The 26,429-nt window shown below is 44.5% G+C and overlaps 1 protein-coding gene across 1 annotated transcript in view; it reads left to right on the top strand.

The window, feature by feature from the left end:
- LOC134965294 (uncharacterized) overlaps window positions 1-26,429 on the top strand; it is a 282,440-nt gene that overhangs the window by 195,717 nt on the left and 60,294 nt on the right. Inside the window, exons 29-32 of the mRNA XM_063941773.1 lie at window positions 1,974-2,201; window positions 3,075-3,278; window positions 4,314-4,469; window positions 18,131-18,262. Coding sequence (XP_063797843.1) covers window positions 1,974-2,201; window positions 3,075-3,278; window positions 4,314-4,469; window positions 18,131-18,262 — 720 coding nt within the window. The remainder of the gene's footprint in view (window positions 1-1,973; window positions 2,202-3,074; window positions 3,279-4,313; window positions 4,470-18,130; window positions 18,263-26,429) is intronic.

Raw genomic sequence — 26,429 nt, 5'->3', positions numbered from 1 at the left:
CCACCCCGCTTCCCACTCACTTAATTGCTAAAGATATGTACTATGGGCTGTCTTGACGCATTTCACTGCTAAACACGTCCTCATGGCTTGCTGTTCATGGCCCTCCCCAGTGTCTGAAGCTGTGATGATGCTATTTAGTACACCCAGCTACCATACATCCCAACTGAGTCATCCTCCCTCAAAGGGCACAAATAAATTCATGTATTTTCTCATATGCTTGCACATCCAGTGGCAGATATTTTAATAAATCTGGCTATAGGGTAGATTGCAGTGTACCATCACCACATTAATTAATTGAGTGAGTGAGTGAGTGAGTGAGTGAGTGAGTGAGTGAGTGAGAGTGGGTGGGATGTACTAAAGTGAAAATGCGGTAAAACCACCATTTTGGGGAGTTTAACCGCATTTTCAGATGTACTACTGATTTTCATTGTGGAGGGATAGAAGCCTATGGGCTTCTTTCAGCAGCCATCCAGAGGGATCCAATCAGATCCCTCCGCTCCCCACCCTGAGTACCTCTGGGCGCTGGGCGGAGGAGGCCTCTGTCTGTAGCTCCGTCTGGCCCCGAGCCCCGGCCATCGCCCGCGGGATGTCCTGCTCCAGCCGCCCTCCTCCTCCAATCTTCATGCTGTACAGGCACCTCCTTTCACGGCCCCAGGCTGTGCTGATTGGTGCAACCTGTGGTGACAGCAGTGGGGGAGCAGCCGACATCTCTGTCCCTCCATTCCCCAGAGTCACACCCGCCTCCTTTCCTCCAGCAACAGCAGCAGCCGGCATCACAAAGGACAGCTCTTATCGGTGAGAGCTGTCCTTTGCTATAATAATCGCGATTAGTAAGTAGGTGAAGTGTGGCGGAATTCTCCACCACACCATAGTACATCCCGCCAAGTGAGTGAGTGAGTGAGCGAGCAAAACCCGAACTGGAAAGACCCACTTTATTTCCGAACACAGCTGTTAATAACCCACAGTGGGGCTATAATGAAAAAAATATATATTTCTTGATTTAACCATTAAAAAAAAGATGTAATAAAATCATAAGATCCACCTTGCTTAGGTTGGCATACGGATGTAGCCATGTTTATCTTTGCTGAAATGCAGCATGCTGCACGGCATGCTGGGCTGTGACTATTTGCAGCCAGCGATCGCACCATTAATTCCATTAGTGATGTGCGGTGAGGTGAATGGCTGTGGAGGCACACATGGGGATGGGTCTGAATGCCGGGAGCCAGTGTCACCCACTACCCACAGTAAGTATCCCCTCACTACACTAAGCTGCAGTGTCCATTGAGTCTTCTACCTGCATCCCTGTGTCTACTTTTGCTGCTGCTGACTGATCTCTGACTTCAGTGCACTTCCCGATCACATGACACATCCAAGTGTCCATCATGCACAAGGCCATACCCCACACTCAGAGGCATGCCTCTATAAGCTCCCTTTTTGTGCAGCTTACTGCCCATGGTGTGGCCACACCTCCAGCTCTGCAAAGCAGTGTCTGATGGATAGAACCGAGGCAGAGCTGTTGCTGCCTCACCTCTTGTCTCCCCACAACTCCAGGGATCTCCACAAAGCTGCCGAGTGTTAGCTATAAAAAGGATTACAATAAAGAAAGAAGATGTTTATTTTATAACTATCTTCTTTGTATTATTCTAATAGTTTATATATAATATCTCAGAAGTTTGACAGGGAGTTTGACAGTAGAGGGACTGCACGTCCCTGCGTGATTCAGCGTAACAAAGATGAACGTTGTAGTACATCTGTATTGAGTGACACGACATGAATCTGACAGGTTTTGGACCCATTATATTCTTAATTAAATACATGTATCATTGTTTTTCTGGACACTATAAACAATGTTCAAATGAACTAGTAGCCAATCCCTGTATTCTGTATTCTGATGTTGTCTTTTGTTGCTCTACAGATGATTTTGGTCATGTACAGTATGTGCAAATAACTGTTCTTATCTGCATTGTGCGCAGGCTGATAACTGTGTTAAGGATGTGCAGGAGATATTGAGCCAGTTATTCTCAAAGTCTTGTTATGGAAAATCAGCTGCAGAAGAAGCTGCAAACATTATGGAACAACAGTATGTAGAAAAGCTGATACAGCTGTTAAAGAAATCTTACAAAGAACAACAGAGTCCGCTGCCACTGAGTGAAATGCAGTCTCAGCTGAAGGAGGAACATTGTGTATTAACAGAACAACTGGTAATCCCTCTGTATGGATCCTACTTCAATGCTGCGCTCTATTAATAGTGTACTTAAGGCTGCAAATATTATTCTTCACTATGTATTTATCATAGAGGGCCCCTATTGCTTCTTACCAAATAGTCATGGATTCTACAAGAATACAGATTACATGACAGTGGGTTCAGTATATAAGGGGCATCACATATTGCATTCAATACATTCTGACACTTAATAAATTCATAGGCATTTATTACCGCTGTATGTATGACTTACGAGGACTCATGACTCAGTCCTACTGCACATGTGCAGGTTGCGGGGGGGAGGGACAAAGAAGTCTGCTTCTCCGATCCCCAGAAAGGAGCCCATAGGCTTCTATAGACGATGCCATCTGTAGATGGTGTTGTCTATTGGGTACAAGCTCTGGGAAGTTTTGCTTTCTGGAGCTCGATAAAACAGTTTCCAGAACTTTCCTATAGAGCGACAAGCCCTCTGATGGAACACCAAGTGCGTCTTAGATAACGGGTCTCTATCTATGAGTACAATTATAGCTAAGTGTCAACTAAATTATTACCAACTGCTTTGCTTCTGCCATGACTGCTTATTTTAAATATGTCTATAACACGCAAACATAGGTTATTTAAAAACACTGAGGAGGAGATATATCAACCCTTGGAAAGATAAGGTGAAGAGAGAGATTGAGTACCAACCAATCAGCTTCTATCATGTTACAGTCTGCATTTGAATAATGGCAGTTAGGAGCTGATTGCTTGGTACTTTATCTCTCTCCTATTTATCTCTCTCCAACATTGATACATCTCCCCCTGAATATTTAATGGCTTTTGGGGGTAAATAGCTCATTGTAACTTTAATATTTTTCATCTATCATTTTAGCTGCAGGAAAAAGACACCTTATTATTGAAAGAAATGGCAGGTGTAGCAGACACAAGGAACTATATGGACCACATTGTATGCTATGTGCTAACTCAAAGGCACCTGCGCCAAGTGGTTATGCTGCTACAGGAAGGTTTCAGGACCCAAACACAAGATCAGGAAAAAGTGTTGAGAACGTGGGACGTGCATGACTGTGCTGTCACTGTAAGTACTGCTAAGAATAGAATATGGATTGCCTATGGTTTTGCTGTTAAATAATGCAATATTTAATCCGTCAATGCATTTTAAAGAAATCATTATTGCTTTTAATGTTAGTGCAGCAGCGCAAGGACGGAGTTTGTGTGATTGGCTAGCAAGTATCCACGTAAATTTGATATTAACAAAGTGTCTTTAAAAAATAAAAATGCAACCAAATGCATCCAAATATAACACACTGGAGGAATTCAATTGTTTTTACGCACCCTGTAGTGCATGATACCCCATCTAAAGTGACGGGAGATTACTGGGCGTTATTCAATTGTGGGGGTTTTTTTTGCACTGATCTTACCCAGCCAGACCAGGTTTAGACACGTAAAAATCCCTGCATAAAGGTCTTCTGGCACCATCCTGAACTCTGATTGGTGGCTAGACCCAACTATTCACTAATCATTGTGTGGAGAGTCCCATCTGCTTTGATTGCTGAATGGATGCTCCCCGGTGGAAAGGTCAGAGAGCATCATCAAAGGGGTGCTAGAAGAAAACTGTACCAGCCAAGGAGCAGATGTCAGCATGACTTCCTGGCCAGCCCATTTTCCAGGCAATCTAATTTCTATATGCAGATTTGTGGAATTAGGGCAATGACCGGTTATGTAGAGAAAGCTTATAGTGGCATGCTGAGCTATTTGTTGCTTGTGATTTTTCTTACAGACTTCTCTGTAGCACCTTTAAAAAAGTTTACATAATGAGGAGATACTGTATATCAAAGTTTGGAAAGAGATAACACGGAGAGAGATAAAGTACCAACCAACCAATCAACTCTGGTCATTTTTCAAACACAGCCTGTAACGTGACAGAACCTGAATGGTTAGTACTTTATCTCTCTCTCTCTACTCTACAGTATATCTCTCCAAGCTTTGATAAATCTCCCCGTGTCACAAAGCCTGATTACTAACAACAGTCAATAAATGCATAATTACATTTTTTTTAAAAAGACATTAGAATACAAGACTTTTTTTTTTTACTTTACTTAATTTTCTTAAGGGAAATTGTCAGGAAGAAATTTTGAATCTATTCAACAACAAAGAAGAAGCCAAATTATTACTGACGGACATGCAACATACCATAAGAAGGATACAGCTGAGAGAGCGTCATCTAGGAGAAATTGCACAAGGACTGAAAGAATTCTGTTCTGATAAGGTATTTTATCCACTGATATTTATAAATAAATGCTTTGAGTTCACAACGTTTTGGTCCGTACCCAAGTGGTGCTTTAGAAACAGTTATTGAGATCTATTTATTATTAAATGAGGGCCGAAACTAGTATTTTCTCCGGCTGGGTCCACAGGTTATCCACAGGATAACAATGGGATATGATGGAGCGATAGCGAATTGGCACCAAACGATCACAAGATTTCAGGACCATGGTCAGAGGGCTGCTGTTTCTTGGCAGCCCTAAGCTTTCTTATTTTATTTTTATAGTCTTACTATGGTTTTTGAGTGATCTTTCCTAACAGCGTCTTATATGCATATGGGAAAGAGTCGCTCCAACAACTCTCCGCCAGGTCGCAACAACGCTTACCCAGGTACAGTGCTGTCTCGGTGGGCGTCTGTGTCGGATGTACTAGCAGGTCCAGCAGACGTTACCAGGCTGTGGCCGGAGCACGGGAAGAAGATAAGGCATCAGTTCTACTTAGAAGGGGAATACGAACACAGCCGCACTGTATTGGGAAGAGACTGCCAAACAGTAGCTGGCGCACTACCACCACGGGTGCTCCAGCACTAAGCCTTAGGGATCATAAGGCACCAGGAATAGCATGAGGCTGCGATCCCTAGGGTTGATGTCAGCGGTGGGGAGTCAGACGCTCTTCTGGTCGCCCCTCCCCCCAGTTCATGACCAGTTTCCGTTGGTCTCCCGCCATGAACTGTTGCCTCACTTCCGTCTCAGACGCTACCATGAGGGGTCTCGGTCGCAGCATAGGCCGCTGCGTCTGTGTTCACTAAACGCTACCGCGAGGAGACCCGGTCACAGTACAGGCGTCTGTATAACCGGTGCATCTGTATGCACAGTGCTTCTGTGTTCACTTTAAGTTCCCGGAGCGGCAGTGTACACTGTTAGCGTCTGGATCCACTCAGCGTTCGCTAACGTATTGATCGATCTTGGAAGTGAGGTGAGTCTCCCTGTATCCCACTCTACTGAGTACGGGTTATACAGCACAAAATTTCTATCTACTTTTGTTAGTATGAATATTTAAGTTTAGTGCCTATTACATATGAGTCTGTGTACATTACTGTGGTTTTCTTCGCATTGTGTCTGAATACGCTAAGATCTGTATAGAACAGAATTCAGTAATATGTACTCCTACATACTTTAAAATGTGTTTGTAGTTGATATTATGCTCATATGACTAATATATAACATGTGACTGACTGCTAGTGTGATTGCTGACTTTAATATATGTTTATCAGTTGATCTTCTGATTTTTTTGCTAGTGGTGTAGCGCATCCCCAACACAAAAAATAATAATTTTCTTTTGATCTTCTGATCCTCAATGCGGGTGCATGGGTAGGGTCAGATTGATATCACTTTAGAGAGATAAAGTGGTTACAGTCACAAATTGTGTAGTATACTGTGAAAGTGCTGATTATTTATCATGTCTAAGAGCGGCAAAAGTGATGTGGGTACACTTACAGTAACACCAACACTCATATCATGTTGTTTTGCAAAAACTGTATTATCCTCTATGATCTGGTACAGGATGGTTTATGTGTAAAATGGTTTGCTGTTCAGTATAATACATCCCTGACCTATATCAGGTATAGATAGACCCATTGGGGTGATGTTTGCACAGACCTTGTCCAGTTTAGCTGAAAAGTTAATTCTTACAGCTTCAATACGAGGAATAGGGTTCACTATTACTAAATGCAGCTCCCTACCTACGGTATATCCCTAACAGCTTCTCCAATAAGACAAGCTGATGAACCAAATGTAAATAAATCATCGACTTCACAGGCTACACATGATGATCATCAGACGATGCAAGCTCTATATACTCTACTTCAGCATACGAAGAACAGGTAAAAGGTATCAGCTTAATGAATAAGATGAATAAATGAGAACAGAAAAGGCTAGTCTGTAATCAGAGGCAGCAGAGCCTGGGTTAAAAATAAGGCACCTGTGTTTAAACATCCCAAAACAATAACAGGGCCTCCTCACGAGGGCAGAATTCATGGAAAGGGTTTGGGCTACACCCAATAAAATAGAATTCCCGGTAAATGGAATTCAAATATCCTTTTCTCTGACGTCCTAGTGGATGCTGGGAACTCCGTAAGGACCATGGGGAATAGCGGGCTCCGAAGGAGGCTGGGCACTCTAGAAAGATTTATGACTACCTGGTGTGCACTGGCTCCTCCCACTATGACCCTCCTCCAAGCCTCAGTTAGATCTTGTGCCCGGCCGAGGTTGGATGCACACTAGGGGCTCTCCTGAGCCTCTAGAAAGAAAGTATAGAATAAGGTTTTTTATTTTCAGTGAGACCTGCTGGCAACAGGCTCACTGCAGCGAGGGACTAAGGGGAGAAGAAGCGAACTCGCCTGCTTGCAGCCGGATTGGGCTTCTTAGGCTACTGGACACCATTAGCTCCAGAGGGATCGACCGCAGGCCCAGTCCTTGGTGTTCGGTCCCGGAGCCGCGCCGCCGTCCCCCTTACAGAGCCAGAAGCAAGAAGAGGTCCGGAAAATCGGCGGCAGAAGACATCAGTCTTCACCAAGGTAGCGCACAGCACTGCAGCTGTGCGCCATTGCTCCTCATGCACACTTCACACTCCGGTCACTGAGGGTGCAGGGCGCTGGGGGGGGCGCCCTGAGCAGCAATAAAAACACCTTGGCTGGCAAAAATACCACAATATATAGCCCCAGAGGCTATATATGTGGTAAATACCCCTGCCAGAATCCAGGAAAAAGCGGGAGAATAGGCAGCGGAAAAGGGGCGGAGCTATCTCCCTCAGACACACTGGCGCCATTTCTCTTCACAGTGCAACTGGAAGAAAGCTCCCCAGGCTCTCCCCTGTAGTTTTCAGGCTCAAAGGGTTAAAAAGAGAGGGGGGGCACTAAATTTAGGCGCAATATTGTATATACAAGCAGCTATGGGGGAAAATTCACTCAGTTATAGTGTTAATCCCCACATTATATAGCGCTCTGGTGTGTGCTGGCATACTCTCTCTCTGTCTCCCCAAAGGGCTTTGTGGGTCCTGTCCTCAGTCAGAGCATTCCCTGTGTGTGTGCGGTGTGTCGGTACAGCTGTGTCGACAGGTTTGAGGAGGAGGCTTATATAGTGACGGAGCAGATGCCGATAAGTGTGATGTCGCCCCCTGTGGGGCCGACACCAGAGTGGATGGTTAGGTAAAAGGTATTAACCGACAGTGTCAACTCCTTACATAAAAGGGTGGATGACGTAACAGCTGTGGGACAGCCGGCTTCTCAGCCCGTGCCTGCCCAGGCGTCTCAAAGGCCATCAGGGGCTCAAAAACGGCCGCTCATTCAGATGGCAGACACAGATGTCGACACGGAGTCTGACTCCAGTGTCGACTAGGTTGAGACATATACACAATCCACTAGGAACATCCGTGACTTGATCCCGGCAATAAAAAATGTGTTACACATTTATGACATTAACCTCTAAAAAATGGGTTTTTATGTTTGGGGAGAAAAAGCAGGCAGTGTTTTGTTCCCCCATCAGATGAATGAATGAAGTGTGTGAAAAGCGTGGGTTCCCCCTGATAAGAAACTGGTAATTTCTAAAAAGTTACTGATGGCGTACCTTTTCCCGCCAGGGGATAAGTTACGCTGGGAGATATCCCCTAGGGTGGATAAGGCGCTCACACGGTTGTCAAAATAGGTTTGGTACCTGTTGATAAAAAGCAGGAGGCTATCCTGAAGTCTGTATTTACACACTCAGGTACTAGACTGAAACCTGCAGAGCGTGCTGCTGCAGCGTGGTCGGTGACCCTGTCAAACATACTAGTTTGCTAACATGAGAACATATTAAAGACGTCGTCTTATATATGAGGGATGCACAGAGGGATATTTTGCTGGCTGGCATCCAAAATGAATGTAATGTCCATTCTGTCAGGAGGGTATTAGAGACCTGTCACTGGACAGGTGATGCTGCCCTTAAAAGGCACATAGAGATTCTGCCTTATAAGGGTGAGGAATTATTTGGGGATGGTCTCTGGGACCTCGTATCCGCAGCAACAGCTGGGAAGAAATATTTTTACCTCAAGTTTCCTCACAGACTAAGAAAGCACTGTATTATCTGGTACAGTCCTTTCGGCTTCAGAAAAGCAAGCGGGTCAATGGCGCTTCCTTTCTGTACAGAGACAAGGGAAGAGGGAAAAAGCTGCACCAGTCAGCCTGTTCCCAGAATCATAATTCTTCTCTCGCTTCCTCTGAGTCCACAGCATGACGCGGCGGCTCCACAGGTGAAGCCAGGTACGGTGGGGGGCCGTCTCAAAAATTTCAGCGATCAGTGGGCTCGCTCACAGGTGGATCCCTGTATCATTCAAGTAGTATTTCAGGGGTACATGCTGGAATTCGATATGTCTTCCCCCCGCCGTTTCCTCAAATATGCCTTGCCGACAACTCCCTCAGGCAGGGAGGCTCTGCTAGAGGCAATTAATAAGCTGTATTCCCAGCAGGTAATACTTAAGGTGCCCCTACTCCAACAAGGATGGGGTTACTATTCCACACGGTTTTGGGGTACCGAAACCACATGGTTCGGTGTGACCCTTTTTTATATTTAAAATCCTTGAACACATACATAAAAAATTCAAGTTCAAGATGGAATCGCTCAGGGCGGTTATTGCAAGCCTGGACGAGGGGGATTACATGGTATCCCGGGACATCAAGGATGCTTACCTGCATGTCCCTATTTACTATCCTCGCCAGGAGTACCTCAGATTGTGGTACAGGATTACCATTACCAAGTCCAGACTCTGCCGTTTGGACTGTACAGGGCACCGAGGGTGTTACCATGGTAATGGCCGGAATGAGGATACTCCTTCGAAAAGGGGAGTTTTTAATTATCCCGTATTTGGACAATCTCCTTATAAGGGCGAGGTCCAAGGAGCAGTTGCTAGTCGGGGTAGCACTATTTTGGAAAGTGCTACAACAGCACGGTTGGATTCTAAACAGTCCAGAGTCACAGCTGGTTCCTACGACACGTCTACTGTTCCTGGGGATGGTTCTGGACACAGACCAGAAATAAGTGTTTCTCCAGGAGGAGAAAGCCAAGGAGCTGTCATCTCTAGTCAGAGACCTCCTGAAGCCAAAACAGTTATCGGTGCATCATTGCACGCGAGTCCTGGGAAAAATGATAGCTTCCTACGAAGCAATCCCATTCGGCAGGTTCCATGCAAGAACTTTTCAGGGGGACCTGTTAGACAAGTGGTCCGGGTCGCATCTTCAGATGCATTAGGCTGATAACCCTGTCTCCAAGGACCAGGGTATCTCTACTGTAGTGGCTGCAGAGGGCCCATCTTTAAGAGGGCCGCAGGTTCGACATACAGGACTAGGTCCTAGTGACCATGGATGCCAGCCTTTGAGGCTGGGGGGCAGTCACACAGGGAAGAACCTTCAAGGGACTTTGGTCAAGTCAGGTGACTTCCCTACATAAATATTCTGGAACAGAGGGACATTTACAATGCCCTGAGTCAGGCAAGGCCTCTGCTTCAAAACCAGCCGGTCCTGATCCAATCAGGCAACATCACGGCAGTCGCCCATGTAAACCAACAGGGCGGCACAAGAAGCAGGATGGCGATGGCAGAAGCCACAAGGATTCTCCGATGGGCGGAAAATCATGTGTTAACACTGTCAGCAGTGTTCATTCCCGGAGTGGACAACTGGGAAGCAGATCTTCTCAGCAGACACGACTTCCACCCGAGAGTGTGGGGACTTCATCCAGAAGTCTTCCAAAGGATTGTACACCATTGGGAAAGGCCACAGGTGGACATGAAGGCGTCCCGCCTCATCAAAAAGCTATAAAAGATATTGCGCCAGGTCAAGGGACCTTCAGGCGATAGCTGTGGACGCTCTAGTAACACCGTGGGTGTACCAGTCGGTTTATGTGTTCCCCCCTCTGCCTCTCATACCAAAGGTACTGAGAATAATAAGAAGGCGAGGAGTAAGAACGATACTCGTGGTTCCGGATTGGCCAAGAAGAGCCTGGTACCCAGAACTTCAAGAAACTATATATCAGAGGACCCATGGCCTCTGCCGCTCAGACAGGACCTGCTGCAGCAGGGGCCCTGTCTGTTCCAAGACTTACCGCGGCTACGTTTTGATGGCATGGCGGTTGAACGCCGGATCCTAAAGGAAAAGGGCATTCCGGAGGAAGTCATTCCTACGCTGATTCAAGCCAGGAAAGATGTTACTGCAAAACATTATCACCGCATATGGCGGAAATATGTTGCTTGGTGTGAGGCCAAAAAGGCCCCAACAGAGGAATTTCAACTAGGTCGATTTCTGCATTTCCTACAAGCAGGAGTGTCTATGGGCCTAAAATTAGGCTCCATTAAGATACAGATCTCGGCTCTGTCGATTTTCTTCCAGAAAAAATTAGCTTCAGTACCTGAAGTTCAGACATTGTAAAAGGAGTGCTGCATATCCAGCCCCCAGTTGTGCCTCCAGTGGCACCTTGGGATCTCAACGTGGTGTTGAGTTTTCTTAATATCACATTGGTTTGAACCACTAAAAACCGTGGATCTAAAATATCTCACGTTGAAAGTGGTCATGTTATTGGCCTTGGTTTCGGCCAGGCGTGTATCAGAATTGGCGGCTTTGTCATATAAAAGTCCTTATCTGATTTTCCATATGGATAGGGCAGAATTGAGGACTCGTCCCCAGTTTCTCCTTAAGGTGGTATCAGTTTTTCACTTGAACCAACCTATTGTGGTGCCTGCGGCTGCTAGGGACTTGGAGGATTCCAAGTTACTGGACGTAGTCAGGGCCTTGAAAAATTATGTTTCCAGGACGGCTAGAGTCAGGAAAATTGACTCGCTATTTATCCTGTATGCACCCAACAGGCTGGGTGCTCCTGCTTCTAAGCAGACTATCGCTCGCTGGATCTGTGACACGATTCAGCAGGAGCATTCTGCGGCTGGACTGCCGCATCCTAAATCAGTGAAAGCCCATTCCACAGGGAAGGGGGGCTCATCTTGGGCGGCTGCCCGAGGGGTCTCGGCTTTACAACTTTGCCGAGCTGTTACTTGGTCAGGGGCAAACACGTTTGCAAAATTCTACAAAATTGATACCCTGGCTGAGGAGGACCTTGAGTTCTCTCATTCGATGCTGCAGAGTCATCCGCACTCTCCCGCCCGTTTGGGAGCTTTGGTATAATCCCCATGGTCCTTACGGAGTTCCCAGCATCCACTAGGACGTCAGAGAAAATAAGATTTTACTCACCGGTAAATCTATTTCTCGTAGTCCGTAGTGGATGCTGGGCGCCCATCCCAAGTGCGGATTGTCTGCAATACTTGTAAATAGTTATTGCTAACTAAAGGGCTATTGTTGAGCCATCTGTTGAGAGGCTCAGTTGTTTTCATACTGTCAAACTGGATATAGTATCACGAGTTGTACGGTGTGATTGGTGTGGCTGGTATGAGTCTTACCCGGGATTCAAAATCCTTCCTTATTATGTCAGCTCGTCCGGGCACAGTGTCCTAACTGAGGCTTGGAGGAGGGTCATAGTGGGAGGAGCCAGTGCACACCAGGTAGTCATAAATCTTTCTAGAGTGCCCAGCCTCCTTCGGAGCCTGCTATTCCCCATGGTCCTTACGGAGTTCCCAGCATCCACTACGGACTACGAGAAATAGATTTACCGGTGAGTAAAATCTTATTTTCCAGCTGGGGACTGTTTAAAATAGGGAAGTGCCTCCCAAAATAGATATGCATGTCATTTGATAGTGAAAAAATCTGTATGGCCTCTGCCGTCAACGTCAAAAGAGGAATGGTTTTAAAAAAAAAACATAATGTCTCTGAGGCAGTCATAAGGTCAGCCATGACTTCAGCTTGCATGGAAAGAGGCAAAATAGCTGCCTGGGCTTGTAACAGGCAGAAATAGATATGGGTAATGTTTCATGGAGGCATCACCCTTCACAATAGCTGCTCGCAGAGCAGTTTGCTTACATACATGGAAAGCTGATTCAGAATCAAATTAGGTTCTGGGAACTTAACTTTGGCTGGAACTCTCTGTTGAGTAAAGTATTAACAGATATTTGGGAGTCAGAAGCAGACTCCAATAAGGTCACGTTTCCTTCCACATATAGCCCCTGTTTAGGGGTCTGATTTTCCGTCTTGTCGGTCGTAAAGGAAAAGCAAAAGGATCGTAACAGCGACCAGAGGGCCAGCTTCCAAACAAGAGGATAAGCCATCAGCATGATGGTGCAGGTCTCCTTCTGTGGGATCCCAGGGTAACGGGTCGACTTCTTCAGTTTGCACAGATACAGTAGGTGCAAGAAGCGGTATCTCTAGTTTATGCTTTCCTTTCAAGAAGCATCCTCCTCAAAGGTTCTTCTGTTCCAGCCCATCTCGGGTAAAGGCGAAGGTGAGGGATTTGCATGAAGCAGTTCAGAAATTGCTTTTGTCAGGAATAGTCATTCCGGTAACCCCTGCACAATGGGGGGTTTTACTCCAACCTGGGTTTGAGTCAAAAGGATCCTTCGCTCCATTCTCAATCTCAAAAAGTCTAAACTGATAAGTTTGGGTACCACAGTTCACATGGAGACATTGCACTCCATAGTTTTGTCGGGGAGCCATTAGATCACATAGTATTCCTGGATAAGTCAGGAATCTTACCTTCAGGCTCCGATAGCACTGTCCATCAGTGTTATCTCAAGGTTTACCATCCTTCAGCAACATTTCAGTTCTAGGCCTTACCCTTTGTGTTAGCCACAGCCCCAGAGTATTTACCAAAATGATTATGGCAGTTTATCTCCGCTAGCAGGGGATAAGAAAATTGCCATACCTTGACCACCTTTTTTATAATGGCACAATACAGGAAAGGTTTCTGTGCCATCTCCAACACACAATAACTTGTCTGCAGAGGCACGGGTGGTTCATAAATTGGCAAAGTCATCTCTGGTTCCGTCACAACGGATGACTCACGGTGGGGCTGTACTGAATTCGTCTGCAGAAAATATTTACCTCGGAACAAGATATCCAAGGTACAGTCAGGGGAGTTGTTACACAGTCAAACAATATCAATTCACACAGCAATGCGAATGATGGGTTTGATGGTGTCAACAATAGACATGGTGGAGTGTGCACAATTCCATTCAAGACCTCTACAGCATCTGTTTCTATCTACAGCCGCATCACACTGGATATGCCCAATCTCATCTGATGTTGGAAGTTAAGCAGTGTTGTGTCTGGTTAAATTCACTGATAGGAGACCACCTGTGAATACCAGGTGGTGTAGGTGGGCCAGATGGACAATAAACAAACAAGTACATGGTACTGTCAGAAAAGGTAAGAAAGTCAGTAGCCTGGTGGCTGCAAACATTCCATCTAGACCAGGGGACACCCTTTTGGATATCAGGTTGGGAGATCCTGACAACAAATGCCAGTCTTCGGGGCTGGGGGGGGGGGGGGGGGGGGACCACAGATTATGATTCTGGAGACTATGGACCACAGAAGAAAGTTGCCTGCTAATAAACCTGTTAGCACTTCGGGCCATATACATGGTCCTGATTCAGGCAAAGGACACTCCTAAAGAAAAACCAGTCCAGATCCGCAGGGACAAGGCAACGGCAGTAGTGTACCTCAACCTTCAGAGAGAAACACGCAGCTAAACAGCAAGGAAGGAGGTAAGTCACATACTAAAGTTTGCAGAACTCCATGTTCCAGCCTTGTCCGCATTGTTCGGTCCGGGAGTCCTAAACTGGAGAGCAGACTTTCTCAGCCGACACGCCATTCAGGTAAGCGAATGGGCTTTGCACCCAAAAGTCGTTTCAAACTCTGGTAGACAAGTGGGGTTGGCCAGAGATAGATCTCATGGAGTCCCATCTGAACAACAAAGAGTCCATAATTGGGTCAGGAACAAAGGATCAGGGAGTGATCTTTGTGGACGTCTTTTCAATGGGAATTTCATTTCACTTATGTGTTTTCTCAAATCATCCTGCTACCCAGTATAGTGAGGGAAAGTACAACAGAAGTGCCGGGATTCTAATAGCTCCGGCTTGGCCCAGAAGTCGTTGGTACACAGATCTGCAGAAAATGTTGAATGCCATTTCTGCTTCCTCTACGTCCAGATCTACTAATGCAGGTTCCTTGTTATCACAGATATCTGGATTGACTGTCTTGATGGCGTGGCTCTTGAAATCTATATCCTGAAGTCAAAAGGATTCTCACAGGTAAATCAAACAATGCTCAGAGCAAGGAAAACTTCCTTGGCTCGTATTTATCACCAAATATAGCAAGCCTATATTCATTGGTACAATGGAAGAGGTATGGACCCGAAATCTTTCAGAGTTTCCTGGGTTCTAGCATTCCTTCAGGCAGGAATGGATAAATGTTTAAGGGTGGCTTCCTTGAGAATGCAAGTGTCAGCATTGACTGTATGGTTCCGAAAGAAAATTGCCAAATTGCAGGATGTGCACACTTTTTCCAGCGAATGCTGCGCATTTAACCTCCCTTTGTTCCTCCTTGGGACTTAAGTCTAGTCCTTAAAGCACTTCAAGTTGCTCCGTTTGAACCACTAAATAAAGTGGATCTTAAATGGTTGACAGCTAAAGTTCTCTTTCTACTGACTATGGCATCAGCTAGAAGAGTGTCAGATTTAGGAGCACTGTCATGTGAATCTCCTTGTCTGATGTTTTATCCAGATAAAGTAGTTCTCAGAACTAGGTCTGGGTATCTTCCTATGGTGGGGTCTAGATTCCACCTTAATGAAGAAATTGTAGTCCCGGTTTTTCAGGTATCGGGACTTTCTGCGGGAGATGCGTCGCTGGACGTAGTCCGGGCATTAAGGTTCTACGTGGATCGTACCAGTGCCATCAGAAAAACAGATTCTCTCTTCATTCTCTACGGATTTCACAAGAGAGGTTGGCCTGCTACTAAACAGACGCTGGCAAGATAGCTTTGAATGACGATTTAAAAAGCATAGTTCTCGAGCTGATCTCCCTGTTCCGGCTAATGCCTCTGTTCACTCTACTCGTAAGGTAGGTCCTTCATGAGCAGCACAGCATGTTGCTTCAGCAGAACAGATATGTAAGGCAGCCACATGGTCTTCCATTAACACACTTATTAGACATTATGCCTTGGATACTTTTGCCTCTCATGACGCTGAATTCGGGCAAAGGGTTCTCCTGTCCAATCAGGAGCGTCCCCACCACTAAAAATTGCTTTGGGAAATCCCATTGTTATCCTGTGGATAACCTGTGGACCCAGCTGGAGAAATATACTTTATGGTAAGAACTTACCATTGATAACGGTATTTCTCCTATGTCCACAGGTTCCACAGGGATCCCACCCTGACGCATCTGATTTGAGGATCTTTCTACTCACTAAACTCTTCCTTCTTGTACGGAAGGGTGTGCATGTTTGTTCTTCTCGCCTGATTAGGGCTCTACATGATGCTCCTGCCTAAATGCTTTGGAATCCAACTGATTTGCCTGAGCCAGTGAGCGGGGATATATAGACGGGTCCGTTGCATCCTGGGAGGACTGGAAGCTTGTGATCGTTTGGTGCCAATCCGCTATCGCTCCATCATATCCCATTGTTATCCTGTGGAACCTGTGGACATAGGAGAAATACCATTATCAACGGTAAGTTCTTACCATAACGTATATTTTGGCACCCAGTGCAAGGCAGTAATTTGGCACAAACCCTCCCCCCCAAACCTCCCCCCCAAAAAAAAAAAATAATAATAATAATAATAATAAAAATACAAAGGAACAAAAAAAATTACAACTTCGCCTCACAGTAGTGCAAACTTATTCTAATTACACTGCACAGTAGTACTCCTCATTACGCTGCTGGGGAGAGAGGGAGAGAGAGAGAGAGAGAGAGAGAGATGGGAGAGAGGGGTGAGGAAGAGAGAGTAATCACACACATACAGTAAGTACACACAGTGCCCCTTTCCTGAGTCACACTCACCATTTAGGCAGGCTCAGGATGATGCTGCATAGTGAGGTCTCCACTCCCCTGCCCTCCTCTCTCCTATGCAGGCTGGCTGGGTTTGCACTGACAGTGCAGTGCCTTGTAGCCCCGCCCACTTTTTGACTGCACCTCCGGCTGCACTGTGGCTGATGAAAGACTTAGGAGGCTGAGGTAACTTGCCCCCAGTGAACCCTCTTAATCTGGCTCCCCCTGACTTTCTGTGGCTGCGGTTGAAAGGAGCCGGACTCACAGCAATGAATAAATTGAAAGTAAACTACAGCCTTTGCAAGGGCGTCTGGGAACTGTAGTTTATTTTCAGCTTCTTTATTGCAAGACGCCAGGCACATTGCAATGAAGAAACTGAACATAAACTCCAGTTCCCAGCAGCCCTTGCAAGGGCTGTAGTTTACTTTCAAATTATTCATTGCTGTGAGTCCGGCTCCTTGCAACCGCAGGGGGAGGGGGTGTGTTAGGGGGGTTGAAGTGACTGTCCTGGTGCCTCCCTCTGATCCAGCGCCTAGGTCACATGCCCCCCCCCCCCCCTCCCCTAGTTGCTGCCATGATTAAATGAACTATAATATAATTCATTTAATTAAAAAGCTAGCTGTGATATCACTGGGAGCACATTGGCCTTACAGTGCAAGATGCCCGATATGACACAGCTGCTCCAAGAAGTGTAGCATACTGATTACATTCACAGTGTACTAGAGATGCTGGGCTGCAACTTTTACCGTACAGGAATTAGAAAGTCACAGATGACGCACAACAGAATGGGGTGTGAGAAAAAGCTGCAGCTGCTGCATTGTAGCACTTCATATACAGATTCAGACTCATTCGCACATGGATGTAGCAATGTCACATAGCAAATTGATCAGTCTAATCTAGCAATGTACTGTAGTTTTGTTGCTCCCAGTTTTATTTATGTGAATAAGATGCCCATTATGAGCAAGAAGGACACTCTGCGAAGACGAGTCGCCAGGACCTGGTACTCCGAGAGGTGTTATTTGGTATGACTGATGCCACAGTGTATGAGGATACATGTGTAGTTCAGTACTGTTTACACTGTCAAAAGTAAAATGACTGGAATTGTTGCATTTTTACCTCTTTTTGGTTAATATTTTAACTTATTCTGGAAAGGATCCCATCCATAATCACGTCATTAATATCCACCCTAACTGATGTATTCTTATGGCCCGTACACACTATGCAATATCATTTACAATTTAAACGATATTGTTAATTTCTGAATGATATTGTGTAATGTGTATGCTTGATCCGACGTACGATGCGCGCTCCCGCGGGTCGCCTGCGACCTCGTACATCGGACTGCATGCAGTCTTGATGAGGCGATATAGTGTGCTTTTGTACTCCAGTGATGACTTTGTTTGTAGACATCGTTTGACATTGTTTGTAGTGTGTACACACGATCCGATTCGATATGATATCTTATACAATATCAGACAATATCGTATCGTATGGTATCGCATAATGTGTACATACCATTAGGAAACAGTCATTGTTTAGCTCCCTAACCATAAACAAAATTATTTCCCGGTCTAATATTCCTTACTTATATATGAACAGGATTAACGTCTCTCTTTCTTCCCTATCAATTGCCTGATTTACTGTGATATTATGTTCCTGTTTATGTGATTATTTCAGGATATCGGTTTTATTAAATACAATTATCACATAATAATTTACAGGTTCACATTCTTACATATGTAGAGGAAGCTCATTACCTGGAAAATGAACTGCAAGCCTTTGTACAACAGCAACTGAAACGCCTAAAGGAAGAACTAAAAGAGTTATCAAAAAGCTTACATTCCAAAGAGGAGGTAAACATACAATGTGTAATATGCTAAAGCTCCCAGCAGATTTTTTTTTGTGTAGCTCACTAATAATGTTGAATGTAGGCCATTTTGCGCTCAAAGTAGCTCACTTTTGGCGTTTTGAGCTACTTTGAGCTCAAAATCACATAGTGTGTATGGCGGGGCGATGAGCGGTGATGCGCCCTCCCGCCGTCTGTTGGCCTGTTTTACCGGCCGAGTGAACCACTTTCCACAGTCTCCTACTGAGAACAATGGTTCACCTTCGTGAACCTCGCTGAGCCGGGTGAAAATCGCTCAGTGTGTATGCACTGTGTGATTTTCTGACCAGCAATGTTCACATCATCTCTCTGTATACACACTGGGCAAAAATGTCCAGTGTGTTTGCACTCTTGTTGCTAGTCTATTGCTGAGGTCCTTCCCCCTCATTCGTCATACAGATCCCCCTTTGAAAAGCAGCGCAGCGTGAAGTGGCATATACCTGCGGCTGTACCTTCAGTCATGACTAAGCAGAACAGTCCCTAAAATCGTGACAGACCCGCTAAAATTGAGACGATTGGAAAACAATTATGCTCTCTCCTACCTGTTATTACGGAGTTCACTAACGGCTGCTGGTATCTTCTGTATAGACTTTTACTAAGGAGCAGGTTGTTTAAGCCTCTGATCATTGGCAGATTTGAGTTGTAGATTTAAATCGGCAATATAAATAAATATTAAACCTGGCTTGTTTTGCATTTCTTTTTATTGCCGTCTTAAAACTGACAATGATTGGTGGCTTTGACAAACCCTGCCTTACAGTAGTAAATTGATCCTTCAAACTAATTTGCTGCTTGTCGAGATCTGGGAATGTTGGAGCTCCTTTTGGGAAAAGGGTAAATAATATAGTTAGAGGAAGTCAAGGAATGAATAAACGCTTTATGCATAGCCAGATTAAGGGGGGGGATTCAGGGCATACTGTACCACGGGCCTCCCTCTGTCAGGAGGGGCCCCTCGGCCAGAGCACACTGACATCACTCCCTCTTATGCAGCAGCAGAACCAGACAGCCAGAATGTGAGCAACAGCAGTATCAGATTTCATGAACTATCGACGGAGCTTCCCAACCAGAGGAGAGATAGGAGGGTGGAGATAGCTGCAAGTGACACAGGGTGGGATCACTGTGGTGTCTGAGTCCTGTGTAACTTGTTATCTAATGAGGGTCTAGACCAAGTGATTTTCAACCTTTTTTTAGTCGCGGCACACTGAACAATATTTTAAAATTGCCGAGGCACACCATCAGTTCCCCACAGAAAAAAAACAAAAAACACACATTAGCCCTCATAGTAAAAAAAAAATCCACACATACATTGGCCTACTCAGAAAAAACAATCACATTGTTCCCCACATAAATCATATTGCTCCCTACATAAATCCTACTGCTCCCCACATGAATTATTCACATATTACCCGCATAAATCCATAAATCCTTATTCTCCCCACATAAATCCTATTGTTTCCCACAGGAGAAAAAAAATATCAAATATTAGCCACTACCGGTCAGCTGTCGTCCTCCGTGTCCCTCAGTGGCGGGGGGTTGTTCATAGTGGAGTGCTGCGAATACTGAGCAGCGGGCAGTCGGGCAGGTGTGGATGTGGGTGTGCAAGGAAAGCTGGGTATGCAGGCAGGAACTGGAAGATGTGTATGCAGGCGGGTGGGCTGGCAGGGTGGTGAGACGCGGCGGCCTTGACCTATGATATCACACCGCCTCGTCTTCAAGGCATACGTCACAGCCGGAGCACAACTGATCCTCTAAGAAGAGCCCGGGCCAACAGTTCACTCTGAAGGTGCAGGAAGCTGCTCTGGCTCCGCGGCACACCTTGCAACTGGTCGCGGCACACTAGTGTACCACGGCACACTGGTTGAAAAAGCCTGGTCTAGACACACACACACAGTCCTCCTGAGTCCTGTCCCAGTGTGTAAGTAGTACAGAGGCTGTTGCTATTTTTGCATGTGACCAGATAAATTCTAGATTTTATTTTTCTATGTGTTTTAAGGTTGTTTAAGTTGTTCCACTACAAGAACATTTTATAAAATAGTTGTCTTTCAATTAGGTGGTGCTATAAACAGGACAAAATGCTCTCTACCTGGACTTCCTTCTTAATTTATGATTGCAATCACCTGTGTTGAAACATCCTTATTATCAGTGAAATAGTTCAACACAGGTGACTACAATCATATATTAAGAGGGAAGTCCTTGAAAGAGCATTTTGTCCCTCCAGGAATTGGTCATGTTGGCAGGTATGCACAATCTTCTAAACAACCCCCCACCCCCCCACCCCCTACCCTCCACTGTGGACGCCCTTTATAAAGTGCCCCAGGCAGTCCCAAGGCTTAGTCCGGCCCTGGCTTTATGCCTTTATCCCCCAAACAGACATGATATTAATATAATCATATATGAAAAATAGGTCTCTTTCCAGTCAACGAGGGTCATTATCGAATGGATAGCAATCACATTTACATATTTTTCCTCACTGAGCCCCAACAGTAACCTAATTGCATTCACAATTAATAAATAGATATTTTTTCCTCCAATACACAAAATCAAAGAATAGTGTTCACTTTTAATAAATAAGACTTTTTCCCCAAATAGCCTGACAGTAAATTAATTGCGTGCACATTTAAATCTTTTTATTTGTATCATCAGACAACAGATAACAAGAAAACGTGGAAATGACACAAAATAAAATATTATTTATTACCAGTTATTTATATAGTGCACACATATTCCGCAGCAATTTCAAGAGAATATTTTGCCCATTCACATCAGTCCCTGCCCCAGTGGAGCTTACAATCTATATTCCCTACCACATGTACACGCACACACATTCATGCTAGGGTTAATTTTTTGTTGGGATCCAATTAGCCTACCAGTATATTTTTGGAGTGTGGGAGGAAACCAGAGTACCCGGAGGAAACCCACGCAAGTACGGTGAGAATATACAAACTCCACACAGTTGGGGTCACAGTGGGAATAGAACCCAAGACCTCAGTGCTGTGAGGCAATAATGCTAACCATTACACCATCCATACTACCCACAAGTGTATCTATAGTGTAGTAATTTAAAAAAAAGGTAATAGTAAAATAAAATGATAAAAATAGCAGTGTGTTCTGATAACTGTCAATCAAAACATGAAACAGATTGCATGGGTTCAAAAGTGTGAGATGGAGAAGTTTCGTTCCTGGTGTAGAGAAACAGTATCTGCAGAGGTACTGTATTAAATTTATCCAGAAAAAGAATAGGTTAGTTGTGAAAGGTGAACCAGGACATCCAGACATCATGGAATGCAGTGAATTTGTCTCAAGGGAGACTTATTATTTACAATTGCATTCACATATAATAAATAGGTCCATTACCTCTTGTGATCAGCATCAACATCAAATTTATAGAATTTCTAGTTATAGAAAAATAGTTCAACCAAATTACATCAAGTAAAGTCCTTGAGTGTGGGATTGGTGGTCCTCCTGGAATTAGACAGACCAGCCCCAGCCATATGTTTTAATTAAGTACCTCGAGTTCACCTTAAAGGTTATTGTATTTCTGCCTGCCCTGATATACCAAAGTATGCTGAAAGAAGGGTATTAAAGTCTCCACTAACAAATAGTAGGCCTTTCTGGAACCCACGCAATTCTGCAAAGAAGGCTTGAATGAAGCTCAATAAAGAAAAGAAAGGAGCACTAATAAACCTGAGTAACAGGACAAAGATAACATTTAATGTATAAAACCATTTATTAACATTAAAAGACATTAAAAAAATGGTATAGGCTGCTGATGAGTTCCTGCTAGGGGATACAGTCGTTAGGTCGCCACAGCTTAGGTCGACAGTCATGAGGTCGACCACTGAATGTCGACATACATTAGGTCAACATGGTCATTAGGCCGACATGTACTAGGTCGCCAGGTCAAAAGGTCGACATGAGTTTTTCCATTTTTTTTTTCTTTTTTCATTTTTTGGACTTTTTCATACTTGACAATTCACATGGACTACAATTGGGAACGGTAACCTTGTCCAAAGCATTGCGAGCGAAACGGTGCACTAATTGGTGTTCCCCGTCACTTTACGAATAAAAATGACACCAAAAAAAGTCCAAAAAACATGTCGACCTTTTGACCTGTCGACCTAGCACATGTCGACTTAATGACCATGTTGACCTATTGTCCCTATCGACCTAATGCATGCTGACATTCCATGGTCGACCTAATGACTGTCGACTTAAGCTGAGTCGACCCAGCGACCCATACCCCCTGCTGAGTATAGTCCTAACTTCAGTGTTGCCACTGATATTGCCATCAGCACATGACCATTGATGGCTGAAAATCCATCAAACTCTTACTTTAGTGTCGGTGGTACCCCATCATCATCAGCCACAAAATATCAATACTATACAATACAAGTATAGCCTCAGTCGCCAAGAAAAAACATTCAACCTATAGTACTCAGTGGGCATGGCAGCCTTACACCATGTAGTGTTTATGTAGTATCTCTTGAGGGGTGTATGAATCCCCTTTACAACTGCTGGATCTATACCCCCTTTTTAGTCCCATCCCCTTCTAAATGAAGCGTCTCCCTAGTCCTGCTGTATATCAAGATATGGAAGTGTTGAGTACATGGCTAATGCAAATCCCCCACCAAGTATCTTAGGTCTGGGACATCTAACTGAGGGCACCCTGAAAGAGAAGCACCCGAGACACATACTCCAGTGCCTTCCCCTTAAGCTGGCTCTGGGCATGACTACACTCAGCCATTCACCACTTTTCTCAATTACACTGCATTGCAAAAAAAAACATGCGTGTGTACTAAATAAAGATGTGGCTTGCAGCTGCATTAGGTCTATGTTAGGTCAGAGTCTGGCTGTGGCCCACAGTTTCTTTTTCCATAAAAACTGTTAATATCCAAGGAAGGTGACTCTAGACCAGGGGTGGGCAATTATTTCAGCTGCAGGGGCCGCTTAACAGTTCCAGTGAATATTTGAGGGCCACACACAAAATATCTTGTATATACAATACCTATCACAAAAAATGCTGTAAGATTTTTATAAAAAATATTTTTATTATACAAGGCAAACAGAATAAGAAAATTAACACTGATACAATATGGAAAACAGTAAATGTCTAGATAGGCATACAAGGAACAGAAATGGAGGAAGAGGAGAAGAAGAGAGAAAACCAGGGTCAGTAGAATAACAAACACTCAAGCCTTCGTACAATCAAAGTGAGCGTCATTTAAAAAAAAAAAGAACAACAATCAAAAGTGGAATTAACAATTACATAAAAGAGTCAGTGAGATAACTGAAACCTCTGATGCGCATTAACCAGAGAAGCAAAGTCAGGCATCATCTTTGTTGTCGCAATCCGGAGCACAGCTGCAAGGTGCTCGTCGTTCATGGAAGATCTGTGTTTTGACTTGTTAAATTTCATCACAGAAAATGCCTGCTCACATATGTAGGTTGAACCAAATAGCACAAGTATCTTCCGCGCATGAGCCTTGATCTTTGGAAAGTTTTGACCCATTGAGGGAGGCATAAACCCGTGGGAGAAGGTTCTGATTTGAATTGCAAAGCATCACACTGCAGGTCAATAAGCTCTAGTTGAAGATCACAAGGAGCATTGTCAACATCAAATGTGAAAGGTGAGGAGACCAAAGATAAATCTTATTCTATTGTTTTGAAATCATTGAATCTTCGTGAAAACTCCCCATGTAAATCGAGTATTGATGATGCGTATTTTTCCAGATTTTCATCTGAAACAGCAACTTGCTGCAAAGTGTAGAAATGAGTGAACTGCTTGTTTCCTAAATGACGGGAGAAAAGCAGCAATTTTGTCATAAAGGACTTCACACTGAAATGCAGATCATGAGCAAAAAGCCCCTTCCCTTGCAGTCTTAGATTTAATTCATTCATGTGGCCCATAACATCAACAGCAAATGCAAAATCAGATAGCCAATCCTTAAGGGGGGTACACACGGAGAGATCCATGTTTAAAATCTAAGCAATCTGACTAGGTTGCTTAGATTTTAAGCACGGATCTGTCGTGTGTATGCCCCCCAGCAATAGAGATGCGCGGCCCTGCGCATCGCTATCGCCGGTGCTAGATTGAGCCTAGCGGACTGTGTGAAGTGAGCGGCCCCCCAGCCCCCCCCCCTCGCTCAGCACACATTGCGCTGTACTGAGCGGGGGGAGAGGTGTGTGCTGAGCGGTCTGTGTTAAGATCGCTCAGCACACATCTCTCCCGTCAGTACTGGCCTTTATTTTTCAGCTGGAGAAATCAGAATCTTTTTTTTTTTCATGTTAGAAACAACCCAATCTGCTCTCTCAGCTCCCACACTCTTTTCAAAACATTCCCCAAGCTAAGCCATCTCACATTGGTATGATACAGGATATCTGTGTGCTCAGCTTCAGTCTCCTCTAGCAGAGGTACAAATTGTCTGTGATTTAATCCTCTTGCGCGAATGTAGTTGACCACTTATGTAATAGTGTCCACAACGTTGCTTAATTTTAAAACACTTTTACAAAGGACCTCTTGATGTATGATGCAATGTAGAAAGACAATTTTGTGTTCTGGATTCTTTTCACTGACTTGGTCTTGAATTCTTTTTAGCAATCCAATATTTTTTCCTGTTAGATTGGGGCTTCCGTCAGCTGTCACACCAGCCAATTTTTCCCACTCCACTCCAAATTTGGACACACACTGATTTACAGCCTCCAATAAATCCTTTCCAGTTGTTGTATCTTTCATGGACTGCATTGATGCCAGTTCTTCTGTAATGTCAAAATTTTCATTGATACCTCGAATGAAAATCATTAACTGGGCTGTGTCTTTGACATTACAACTTTCATCCAGTGCTAAAGCAAAATCTGACATATTGTTGACTTTCTTTTTTAATTGCAGTTCCATATTCTCGGATATCTCCTCGGTGCGCCTCACAACAGTTCGCCGTGACAAGCTAATGTTTTCAAACATTTTTTTCTTGTCTGGGCACAATATTGCGGTAGAGTCAACCATACATTTCTTTATAACGTCTCCTTCAGTGAACGACTTACTGTTCTTGGCGATTTTGTGTGCTATTAAATAGCTCACCTTTGTAATTCCATCCTGTGCAGATGACAATTTTGTGAAAAATGTTTGCTCTTTTTGCATTCGAGCAACCATCTCATTGGCTTTCTCCAATTTGGCTTCAGCAGATACATTTTTATACTTCAAAGCATGCTTTGTCTCGAAATGGCGATTTAAATTATATTCTTTGAATACTGCCACAGATTCCTTACAAACTAAGCACACTGCTTTTTCACTAACAAGGTAAAAAAAATATTTAGGAGTCCATTCTTCGTTGAATTTTCTGCATTCACCGTCTATCTTTCTTTTCTTTGTGAAACTTATTTCTTAGCCTGTTGATTTTAAATCAAATTCAAAATTTAGGCAAAAAATATAAACAAGACTCACACTCATTACTGACATCTGTATGATGTTTTTATGTTCTCCAATGTTTGTATGGCTTTCCTCACACACCACAAAAATATACTGGGAGGTGTTGCGGAATTCATACTGTAAGTGCAAAAAAGGGCGGGGACTAATATGAATGATAAATATTTGTAGGCGTAAGTCCTGGGCTGCGCAGAGACTGCACTAAGTAGATTTTTGCAGCTCTGCGTACACATACGATGGCACACTTGCACAAGCGAATTTTCACTCCCCCTGGGGTCTGCGACTACCTGAACGCAGGGCAGCAAAATTAGCAGCAAAGTGATCAGGTCTGAATCAGCCCTTTAGTCAGCAGTTGCAGCAAAATGCAAATGCAGCCAACTCAAAATAAGACCCGTTATAGAGCCCAATTCAGACCCGATCGCTGCTGTGCATTTTTGCACAGCGGGCGATCGGCTCTGAACTGCACATGCACCGCAATGTGCAGGCGCGTCGGTCCGCAGCGCCGGGCAGCGACGGGATGGTGCGAACAAAGCGATCACATGGGTGATAGCAAGGTGATTGACAGGAGAGGCCATTTGTGGGTGGCTACTGACCGTTTTAGAGGAGTGTCCGGAAAAACGCAGGAGGGACCAGGCATTTGGAGGGAGGGTTTCTGACGTCAGCTCTGGCCCCGATCATTGCACTGGAAGAGTAAGTCCTGGGCTGTGCAGAGAGTGCA

Source organism: Pseudophryne corroboree, chromosome 10, assembly GCF_028390025.1.
Source record: "Pseudophryne corroboree isolate aPseCor3 chromosome 10, aPseCor3.hap2, whole genome shotgun sequence".
NCBI lineage: Eukaryota > Metazoa > Chordata > Amphibia > Anura > Myobatrachidae > Pseudophryne > Pseudophryne corroboree.
The sequence above is the reverse complement of the archived record's forward strand: the minus strand, read 5'-3'. Positions and strand labels throughout refer to the sequence as shown.